This window comes from Mixophyes fleayi, chromosome 6 (assembly GCF_038048845.1).
Source record: "Mixophyes fleayi isolate aMixFle1 chromosome 6, aMixFle1.hap1, whole genome shotgun sequence".
NCBI lineage: Eukaryota > Metazoa > Chordata > Amphibia > Anura > Limnodynastidae > Mixophyes > Mixophyes fleayi.
Genome location: NC_134407.1, coordinates 212300249 through 212312394, shown reverse-complemented (window position 1 = coordinate 212312394; position 12146 = coordinate 212300249). Strand labels below are relative to the sequence as shown.

Below are 12146 nucleotides of genomic sequence, written 5' to 3'. Positions count from 1 at the left end.
GCCTGTTGGTGCTATATAAATAGATGATGATGATGATGATGAAAGGTTAGAACATATTTTTAATTTACCTTTCCCTATTCCTTATTTTTTTAAATTTTTGTTTTTAATATATTGCCTATATGTGATCCAAATAATAAAGGCTTATTGCCCAGTGATTGGAATCTCTATAGCTAGTTTTTAGTTATTATATGTATACATGAATAATTATTCAATAATTTCTTGAATATTAGAGAACTGGAGTGCCTTTAGTTCATATACTCATACCGTTCTTCGGTTGTTTAAGATATCATTGCTCTTCATTAATAAATTTTTATTTTTTAGTGGAAACATAAATCATATTTGCTAACATTTATTTAAATATCACCAGATGGACGCGGCAACATGAAAACCTTGGAGAGACATTTAATTTTATCTCCAGATTGTGAAATAGAAGATAACAACATCACAGAAGATTCTGCAGGAGAAAAATCCAATGTCCGAAATATACATCACAGTGCAGTATTATCTGTTCCATCTAACAATGAGGACTATTCTCCTGATAAACCAGATATTTTAATACATAGTACAGATTATAGAGTTGGTGAAATATTTTCCTGTTCTGATTGTGATAAATGTTTTTCCCACACTACAGACCTTATTATACATCGGAGAATTCACACTGGTGAGAAGCTCTTTCCATGTTCTGATTGTGGAAAATGGTTTATACAGAAGTCAGATTTTGTTAGACATCATAGAATCCATACAGGTGAGAGGCCATTTCCATGCTCTGAGTGTGGGAAATGTTTTACACGGAAACCAGATCTTGTTAGACATCAGAGAATTCACACAGGTGAGAAGCCGTTTCCATGTGCTGAATGTGGGAAATGTTTTATACAGAAATCATACCTTGTTACACATCAGAAATTTCACACAGGTGAAAAACCCTTTCCATGTCCTGAGTGTGGTAAATGTTTCATAAATAAATCACTTCTTGTCCAACATCAAAGAATCCACACAGGAGAGAAGCCATTTCCATGTTCTGAGTGTGGGAAATGTTTTGCTCATAAATCTCTTCTAGTTAAACATGAAAGAATTCATAAAGGTGAGAAGCCATTTCAATGTACCGAGTGTGGGAAATGTTTTACTCAAAAGTCAGATCTTGTTAAACATCAGAGAATTCACACAGGTGAGAAGCCATTTCCATGTTCTGAGTGTGGCAAATATTTTGCACATAAATCAAGTCTTGTTAAACATCAAAGAATTCACAAAGGTGAATAGCAATTTCCATGTTCTGTTTGTTCGGAAAAATACTGTGAATAAATTATCTCTAAAAAATGCATTTTAGATACCTTTTATTTAATTAGAAACTACTTAATTCACTTAACGTATTTCCACTTTTGGAGATGAGAGAAAGATTCACTCAGTTCCACTCCATTTCCATTCAGTGGATGCCCTTTCCTTCTGCTATTCAGCAATTCCCAGAATACCATTGTGTTGAGTATAAGTAGGAGAAGTTGTTGGAGACTTGCCGTCTTCACTTTATTTCTTTTTTTGTTTTTTGTTTTTCTTGTTTTTATTGAAAATATAAAAATAGCATAAAGAAAGCCAAGAAAGAATATGTTTTACAAGCTAAGGTGAAGCACAAGTTACATTTAGTTTCCGTTTCTAATAACAATGCTGCTTGTTTGTAGTTACTTAAAACATTTTATTTGACAATATCCAAACTGTAACCTTAAAACGGATAGGGGTTCATTTGCATATGAGTAGGTGTGATTAGGACATAAGGAAGGGGAGTATATATCAAGGATGCATAGACCTCTCGTGGGTAACCTGGATGGGAGAATTTATATATGAATTGGCAGATCATCCAACCTAGTTTCATACCAGCTCCTCATTTCGAAGTTTTATTAAAGCTTTTCCACAATATAAAAATGTGTTTGACTGTTATTTGTGTAGAGCTGCTACCAACCAATCCATCTTTTAATATGGGAAATAGTTTTTCCTCTTCGGACTCCCTGGCAGTGCTAACCAATAGGTTAACATACTATTCAGATGATCATAGACAGGAAAAAAAAATACCTGTGGTTATATAATATAACGACTCCTCTTCCTCAGTGTCTTGGTTTTCCTGTCTTGCTCAGTCGGCAGTGGAGTGTAGTATAGCTTTAGTATTTTGGTGGGTTTTTTTCCTTCGAAGCAGCATCCGGAAAGCCCTGGGGTTGCTCCACTTTCGGCTGTTTCTCAATGCAAAATGTCACTCCCTGGGGCCGCTACATCCCTCCATTGGATGGAAAGAAATGGGAGCATCTTCCAGCATTATAGCTGAACATCTTTTGTTTTTAAGGATGATATTTATGCTCATCAGGTTATTAAAAAATGTAAAGCATGTATGGGATTGGATATGGATGATTTGCTTGGGCCATCTATGTATACATCAGGTAGAGGAGGAAAACTGGTCCTCAGACAGGGAAATTTAAGAGGAACCCACGTCATTTAATCTAGATAGAGGGGATATTTCACTAAAGTGGATTAATAAATCCATGGTTATTCAAGATATTCCAGACATTGCAGGATACTTTCTTTGAAGTAATGCAATGTAAGCACAGAGTAATTTTCGTACAGGATATATATTACCTGCCTTCCCTCTAATTTCAAGAATCCTGAGAAAGATAAAAAAAAAAGGAAGAATTAGAGGTGATAGCAATTCTCCCCTTCTGGCCTTGGCGACCATGGTTTTCCATAGACTGGGGAATGATTTAGCGGACATTGCTCAGAAACAAGGGAATCCTCAATCAAGTAATTGAAGTCCTGTTACAAACTAGGAAACAAAATTCTTCAATCATCTACAATAACACTTGGAAAAACTATTTGCTGGTGCAAACATAGCTCAATGGCGTCAAGTATTCCCTAAATATTACACTTTTTACTGGAAGGCTTAGATAAGGGCCTGGCTCTGAGTACTTTGAAAGTTCAACTTTCAGCATTGTGTCCTTTTGGATACAAGATTACCATTGGAAGAGTTAATAATTTGTTTCTTCCAAGCAGTCTGGAGGATTCGGCCATACATTAGACAATTTGTAACAGCATGGGATCTTAGTCTTACTCCCTATTAGCGGATCCATATGAGCATCTGCAGGGTACTTTTCTTCAAATGACTCACCCATATGTGGTTGTTTTTTGTGGCAAGTTACATCTGCAAGACCACTAGGAGAAATACATGCATTCTGGTGCGAAGGGCCATTCTTAAATATTTTTCCTGATAGGGTAAAATGAAGGGCAAAGCCTGTTTTTGTTTTTTTATCTAAAGTATCTGATTTTCACATAAATCAAGAAATTACATTGCCAGCTTTTTTACTTTCAAGCAGAGAATGAAGTGGAGTAACGTCTACATCCCCTAAATGTAGATAGAGAAATCTCCACTTATCTGCAGAGAACAAAATAATGGATCTTTGTATTACCTTCTAGAGCACAACAAACACATAAACCATCAAAATATACCGTTGCAAGATGAATCTCTACGTGTGTGTCTCAGAGTTGGGAGGTGTGATATTGGTATCTTATAGTATAACTGCTATAAGTATCAGCACACCCTGTGAGACAGAGACTCCGCAAGGAATGGGGAACTTTTCTCCATTCCTTTTCCCAACTGAAATACAACTAGTTATGAAGCTGACTCGGTGGCTATGAATATTTGGGATGTAATAGAAAAGTACCAGATGATGATCATAATTTTTGCTGTTCCTGCTTTTTTCCTGCTCAACAGAACTGATCTCTGTTAAGTTTTTCCTAATGGCTTCTACGTTTCAGAATGATCTCACCACTATGCTATTGACTGCAACCACCACTTTGCTATAAATAAGAATATAAGGAGGTGCAGGTCATCCCCAATCTGATCCTGAATAATGTATATAAACCCACATTTAGGAAAATAAGTCCAATACCTCAACAACGCAATAGTTGCGAGCACGGCCATTTGTAAGCATAGGTTCTAAATCAGAGCTCAAAGATAAGAAGAAATTGTATTTATTTTATTTGAGATAATATCCATACAAAAATATAAAATGACAAATTAGGTACATTTTTACAATAAATATAAAATATATAGTAGGATATATATCAATAGGCCTCCTGGAAGCTTTGGAGAATAGTCTAGTATCTCACAACAAGGGATGCTGTATAGTTCTTTCCAATTAAAATATATATTTAAAAATCCCTTTGTCTATTTCAGACACTGCAGTACAGTCATGGCCAAAAGTTTTGAGAATGACACAAATATTGTTTTTTTTTACAAAGTCTGCTGCATCAGTTATTATGATGCCAATTTGCATATTCTCCAGAATGTCATGTAGAGTGATCAGATGAATTGTAATTAATTTCAAAATCCCTCTTTGCCATAACAATGAACTTTATCCCCAAAACAACATTTCCACTGCATTCCAGCCCTGCCACAAAAGGACCAGCTAACATCAGGTCAGTGATTCTCTTGTTAACACAGGTCAGGGTGTTGACGAGGACAAAGCTGGAGATCACTCTGTCATGCTGATTGAGTTAGAATAATAGACTGGAAGCTTTAAAAGGAGGGTGGTGCTTGAAATCATTGTTTTTTCTCTGTTAACCATGGTTACCTGCAAGGAAACACGTGTAGTCATCATTGCTTTTCACAAAAAGAGCTTTACAGGCAATGATATTGCTGCTAATAAGATTGCATCTAAATCAACCATTTATCGGATCATCAAGAACTTCAAGGAGAGAGGTTCAATAGTTGTGAAGAAGGCTTCAGGGCGCCCAAGAACATCCAGCAAGCGCCAGGACCGTCTCCTAAAGTTTATTCAGCTGCGGGATCGGGGCACCACCAGTGCAGAGCTTGCTCAGGAATGGCAGCAGGCAGGTGTGAGTGCATCTACACGCACAGTGAGGCGAAAACTTTTGGAGGATGGACTGGTGTCAAGAAGGCCAACAAAGAAGACACTTCACTAAAGAGAAAACATCCCTGTGCAAAAGGTACAGGGACTGGACTGCCGAGGACTGGGGTAAAGTCATTTTCCCTGATGAATCCCCTTTCAGATTGTTTGGTGCATCTGGAAAAACGCTTGTCCGGAGAAGGAAAGGTGAGCGCTACCATCAGTCCTGTGTCATGCCAACAGTAATGCATCCTGAGACCATTCATGTGTGGGGTTGCTTCTCAGCCAAGGCCTCACTCACAATTTAGCCTAAGAACACAGCCATGAATAAAGAATGGTACCAAAACATCCTCCAAGAGCAATTGCTCCCAACCATCCAAGAACAGTTTGGTGATGAACAATGCCTTTTCCAGCATGATGGAGCACCTTGCCATAAGGCAAAAGTGATAACTAAGTGGGTCGGGGATCAAAACATCAAAATTTTGGGTCCAATACTCCAGGCCGACATGAGCAGGAATGGGAAAAGGACCTGGGACCTCCTCCAGACGACTCATGCTGGGAGGAGATCAGGGAGGGGATTGCCAAGAGCTCGATCTCTACACTAATTAAGGAAACAGCCTACAAAGTGTACTATAGGTGGTACTATACTCTTGATAAGCTGTCTCGAATGTTTCTTACGGCCACTCCGAGCTGCTGGTGGGAATGTGGCCAGAGAGGTACGATGTTACATATATGGTGGACCTGCCCTCGCATAGTTCCTCCCGGAATGGATGGCTAAGGTCCTCAGAGCTAAATTCCAGCAGCAGGAGTGGATGGGTAATGCACTCAGCGCTCCATTCCGACATACATTCAGGCAGGTAGAACGGATAACTAGAAGATATAGCTATGATATACAAAAATATATATAAAATTATAATATATATATATATATACACACATACATACACACACACATACATACATACACACACAATATATATGCAATATAATATGTGGAATTGCCCTTTGATCTTCCCATTATCTGTGTCCTTTCTCTGTTCCTATGTGCCCCTATCTTCATAGCAGGTGTTCCGCTCTCCCTCCCTACTTACCCCTGTGCCTCACATCCTGCTTCTCTCGCTTCTCCTTTAATCCTGGATCCTTTCTATCCCCCTTTCACTAGTTAAGGCTAGGTACAGACTGGCCCGATGATTGCACAAAACACTTCCGATCAGCCGATATCCAACTGTTTGGTCAGAAATCGTGTGAACGTCTATAGTGACACGATGATCTAAAGTCGTCCCAAAGTGCCAATCATCGTTTCATTTGGTTGCTCGTATGGTTTAATATTTTTCCGACCAATCACCGACTGATCATGTAATTTGTGAGCATGAGTGCATACGATCTCCATGGAGCTTACAGAGTCGGGCTCTTTCAGTCCATGCTAGCAATGAATATCCCGGTGAATAAATGTGGAGAGTGTTGTAGAAGGAATAATTCATTTGTTCGATCTGAGACAGAATGTTTAGATTCAGAGTCACAGAAGCTAACGGAATTCGTTAGGACATGTGGATAGCTATAACAAGGCGGTTTTAATCAGTGTGACAATAATGAATGAATGAATGAATATTGTGCTGTCATTCTCCGAAGACTAGAGGACCAGATGAAGAGCACAGATCTGAAGGTAAATCGTGTCAGTGTGTATGGATGAATCGTCAGACTGATCAGACTACAGTCTTAGGTACAATCGGTTGGGATAACACGTCAGTCGGAAAATTCTTCAGTGTGTACCTAGCCTAATTCACACTTTTGCACCTCCTCCATCATCGCATGACACTGTTCCCCCTCGTTCTATACTTACTTTTTTATTACCTTCTTTCGTCTGTCTTTCTCTCTTCCTCTTCTGTCTCCCTCGCTGCACCGCTCCTCTCTGCTCCATTCTCGCCGACTGCCGGGCATGACGTCATCACGTCCCAACAGTCGGTGAGAATGGAGCAGAGGAGCAGGGATCCACTGCCGGTGGATGCAGCACCAGTGCTCAAGAGGGGAAGGCATACGCCAACCCCGTTTACCGGCGGGCCCTAGTTTCTTGTGCAGAAGTGGCAGTATGTCATACCGGCACATATCGTCCCGCTACTAGCACTGTAAATATATAGGTTTCAGCACCACCACACATGGCAGGTCACATGTTCAAGAACACCAATTACCAATGTACAGTAAAGATCCCTGCTGAGTCAAGAGTATATAGAATGGGTGCAACCTGTCAGAATCTGCCGTTTACACAGGTATCATTTATATATAATGATCATAATATACAGTATTACTATTATAATTTATTTATAAGGCTTCTGCAGCACTTATATAGGGGATTAGAACAACAAAATTACATACAGAAAAGCGTAATGACTACAGATAAGAAGAATAAATGCATGAATACAATTATCAGAACAAATCATAAATAACATACAGACACAATTCAGCATAAGACAAAACAGGGACAGAGATGAGGATGGAGAGAGGACAGACAAGAGATATAGGGCAGAGGACCCTGCCTGTGAGAGCTTACATTCTAAAGGGAGGGGGTAATGAGAGACAAAAGGCGCAAATAGTAACAATAGTCATAGTTTCATGGTGCAGAGGTCTGCAAGATACTAAGGCCATGATGTAGAGAGGCCTAGATGGGGCAGGGGCCTAGGTGGTACGGAGTCCTGGGTGGTCCAGATGCCTATTTAGAAGCCCAGATGATGGCAAGTGAGGTACATTAGTGGTAATGTAATCATAGTGCTAAAACAATAGCAGGGTCACACTACATAAAAGCAATGTTATGGTTGAGCAGTACAAAGGTAAAGGCAATGCAGTACAATAATAGCAGAGTTAAGAGCAGTAAATTGTTAAAGATAATTATATTTGAATTAAGTTATTAGTAGAATGAATTTAATTATCTTCATTTTGAAAATGTTTAAAGTATATGTTTTATTGAGAGGACACTAGATCTCCACACACGTGTATATAATGACTGACAAGAAAGTTTCATGTTTTAAATATAAACTGGATTCGGACAGTTTTCAGACTTTGGACACAGGAATTTCAGAAGAATCTCCCATAATGAAACTTATTTGGGAGTGTCCTTTAGGCATGACTCACTAAGACTCCATGAATGAAGTACAAGGCATTCATAACGATTGCCTTGTCATTGATTTACACCACTCCTTTCTCTGTATTCTGTTAAATTGTCTGAGGACTAGAAAAGCTTTTAGTGAGCGTTCATTATCTGAAGCTTGTATAATGTTATTTGTGCATGCTTTTATTTTTCTAAATAAATCCCTTTATATCTTTGTAATGCTCCTGGTTCTGTAGGTGTGACCATTCAGTTATTGCTATAATACATAGTTGCCTACTCTCCCGGAATGTCCGGGAGACTCCCGAATTTTTGTGAGTTCTCCCGGACTCCCGAGAGAGCAGGCAAAAATCCCGGATCCAGCCGTCTCCGTCGTTGAAGATGGGTGGGGCGGGGCTAAACATGCCATCGTGGCCCCGCCCCCTGCTGCGATTGGCCGAAATTTGCACATTATTGACAGGGGCGGAGCCTAACGGCTCACCACGCGTGGTCACACCCCTTCAACGGACCCCCTCCCAGACAGTTGCCTACAAAAGTAAGCGAGTATGCTATAATAACATAGAAAGGTAATAGGAAAATAGAGTGAAATAATTAGCGTCAGGTGAGCAGTGATGAGAGTGTGTGGAAAGCAGAAGTAGTGAGTGAATGGGTCACAGAGAGCAGCTGAATGGTGAGAGTGAAGCAGGGAAATAGAAAACAAAGATATAATTACCAAGTTATAATGTCCAGGGCAGTGAAACAAAAAGTGCAGTGGCAGCTGTGTAAGGAGGGGGGGCGGGGATGTTATGGATGGAACGTACACTTACCCTACGCGCCGGTCTCTGGTTGTCTTCGGGAGAGTCTCCTCTCTCCTTGACTGCATTTGCGCGGAAGGTGGGGGGGTGCCGAGTACCTGAACGCAACAGGGGAGAGAGCCCCTTGCCTTGTAAGCCAGGCATTCGTTTTGCTGTACACGAGGTGGGGAGAAATACGGGGAGGGCAGTTCCTCAGGGTGAGTGCACCACGGGGAACAGCCCTCGCCAGACTCTACTCACAGAAGCTGGTCCACTATGGCAACTCCCTCGGTCCCTACTGCTCCAGGGGGTTCTCACTCTCAGGGGTCTTCTAATGCCCTTGTCTGACAACCAATGCCTGTAAACAGAACACAGTCTCCCTACCTAGGCCATCTCTATCCTAACTGCTGCTACGCTCTAAACTCGCTCACCAACACTGACAACTATCTTGTGCACGTGATTCACAAACAAGAGATGCACCACACAGCAAAAATGCAACAAATTAACAATCAGATATAGAGGTAAGGGGTACAGTATAGTCACAATACGGCATATAAACACAATACGGCGATAAGATACACTCACTACAGGCTTTAGGCTAGGGGTGGCCTACTTAGCTGTTCTCGGGGGTAGGTGACACAGTCCGGCAGTCTAGGGGGGGGAGGCCTAGCTGCTGCCTGGGGCTGGGGGGGGGGGGGGGGGCTAGCTGTTGCCTGGGGGGAGCCTAGCCGCTGCCTGGGGCTGGGGGGGGGTGAGGCCTAGCTGCTGCCTGGGGCTGGGGGGGAGGGGGCTAGCTGCTTCTCTCTCCCAGTGTCTCAGCCTGTGTTCCACAACACACTGACCATTTGTTCTAACTCCTTCTCCTGTTTGAAACCCCGCCCTGATACAGGGGGCTGAGCTATGGCTGAGCTATGGCTGGGTCGTGTGACTGGTGTGTTGCCCGATGATGTCATAAAGGCATCGCCCCCCAGCTGGGAAGGAGATATAGCAACGCTGGTCCCAGCTCTCACAGCTGCAGCGGGTGAAGTTAGTTACTGGCAGGTGTCCCAGGTTGTTTCCTATGTCATTTAATTGTACATTCCCTAACACTTTGTGAGAAAACCCCCAATACCCCCTTAGAGTGAATAATAAGATATTGTTGTGATGAATAGTAAAAAGGGATGTGTGGGCGAGGCCGCGCTTCCCGATATATAGGGGTTCCGCCACCAATGGACCTATATGATGTCCCCACACTCCGAAATAAATAATAAGTACAAAATTGGGTTAGGTACCTGGGCGCAGAGCAATACGTATATAAAGCTTTGAAGGGTTAAATACCAAAATTTTACGTTTTATTACATAATATGTCATTAACAGGTTCTGGCCAGAACATTTAAAAACAATGATGAGGAAAAATATTGAAACATGCAAGGTGTATAATACTCAGCTGCTACAAGGTAAGTCCTGTATTGGTTGCAGATATAACAAGGAGCAAATGTACATTCAGCTGCAACCAAGTATATCTTGTATTAGTTGCAAATATGTCCAAGAGCAATTATGCTTCTAATGGCTCAGATATTGTGAATGATGGTAGAAAAGTAATGGCAAGTCTATATGGATTCCAAACGTGTCCAGGTTATGTGTTTGGAGAACCATTAAAGTACATTAGAAAACTCACAATTGTGTAGAGTCGTAGTTCCGTCAGCTAGGGGTGTCCTTCTCATGCAAATCGGAAATCCAATTACTCGCCCTGATCCGGGTAGATGCTTTCGTTTTTGTAATACTACAAGTGTCAGCATGTCCAAACACTTAATTGTAGCCTGGGGATGCTGGGACCTGTAGTGCACCACTGACAAAATGGTTAATTAATTCAATTTTTTACCAATTAACATACACCCACCACCCAAAGGTGTGAAAATACACCTAGTGCTTTTCACAGTGGGGTTGGTTACACCTAAGTTCTAGTGTTACAGGATGACCAGCGTATTTCAGTGATACGCCGCCGTTCTTCTGGCTTGCAGTTCTGCTTAGTAAGCGACTGTAGCCAGCGTCACTATGTGGATGATTATGCTTCTCTTCTGGTCTCATAAACAACGACCAGACTCTATTGGCAGGTGCTGCTGATTCTTGGTTTAAGAGGAAAATTCGTTTGGTGGGTCATGTGATCAGGAGGCTTATCTTTCAGACCTTACTTCATTGGCTCTTTAGGCTTCCTCTCCTGTACACCTGTGCTGGTGCTTGTTTTGACCCTGTGCACTGAACCTGTCCTTAGTGTGTGCCTCTCCCGGACTGTAAACTGGACCTTGCTTCTTTCTTCTGCCCCTGACCTCGGATTGTTTACTGGACTCTGCATCTACATGCTACCTGCTCCTGACCTCAAATAGTTTATTGGACATTGCTCTCACCTCTAATAGATATTATCCCATCAGGTATCTGTTCTGGTTTTCCTATTGCCACGAACCATGTTCTGTCATTCTTTAACCTCGTAATACCCAGCAATAATAAACCCTACAAAATCAGGTTGTAATAGAACCAAACTGGCAGCGTAGGATTAGTATCGTACGAGCCAATATGTGTAAAGGAGTAAACCACACTCCTATATAAGGACTATATACGGGATTGTACACTATGCGCTCATAGTACAATGAAGGATGAGTATAAAGCGAATAGGAGACTGATCACGTGTGATGCATAGATACAAAGTAACCTTGTCCTTGTACGCTGCTAGGAGGCTGATCTTTGAGTGCAGAGTGCTATAAAATGCAGATGTTACGACAGGACCGTGACTGAGAACTGTGGGTTAGATTAGGTGCCTCCGGTTGTGACCTTGCGATTTCAGTACGGATGTTAGTGGAGTGTCTCTCCTGCTGTTGCGATGGATGCCGTGCATGCACGGTTCAGTGGCTCGGCGGTGTCATGAGTCACGGTGATCCCGGCTCGCTTCTCCTGTGTCCCGGCTGTCATAGTAACAGTTGGGACGTCACTTCTGTTTTCCTGTCCCGGCCATCACCTAGGCAACGCCCAGGATGCACAAAGTGCAGGCGCCGCTCTCTGACAAACACACAGCCGGGCACGTGCGCAAATGTTTGAAGATTGTGCTCCGCCTCCTCGGGCAGTAGGAGGAGTGCGGAGCTAATTTACTAGGCAGCCCATAGTGGCTTACTGCTAGGCTCTGCCTGATTGGCCCATCTCTGTATATAAGGCAGGGAGGGCTTAGCCTCGATCCTGGCCTGTTTGCTGACTACTCTCTTACATCCGGATTAGCTCTTCCTACCTATCCGCTGTGGTGTTGCTCATAAACTTGCACTACTTAGAGTTAAGTCCTGGGGGCATCCGAGTACCTGTGAGCCCGTCAAGCTCTACAGGAAAGGTGGCTGCTACAGTTGAAGACTTCTACTGTTTGTTCTGTAGGTTTAT

At 42.1% G+C, this 12146-nt stretch overlaps 3 protein-coding genes across 5 annotated transcripts in view; 2 read left to right on the top strand and 1 right to left on the bottom strand.

Annotated features, from left to right (window-relative positions):
• Window positions 1-1911, top strand: part of LOC142160615 (uncharacterized) — a 48454-nt gene extending 46543 nt beyond the window's left edge. Inside the window, exon 18 of the mRNA XM_075215478.1 lies at window positions 368-1911. Coding sequence (XP_075071579.1) covers window positions 368-1257 — 890 coding nt within the window. The 3' untranslated portion in view covers window positions 1258-1911. The remainder of the gene's footprint in view (window positions 1-367) is intronic.
• Window positions 1-12146, top strand: part of LOC142159811 (uncharacterized) — a 316766-nt gene that overhangs the window by 66947 nt on the left and 237673 nt on the right. The gene's annotated exons all lie outside the window — the stretch shown is intronic.
• LOC142159838 (uncharacterized) overlaps window positions 1-12146 on the bottom strand; it is a 196735-nt gene that overhangs the window by 88694 nt on the left and 95895 nt on the right. The gene's annotated exons all lie outside the window — the stretch shown is intronic.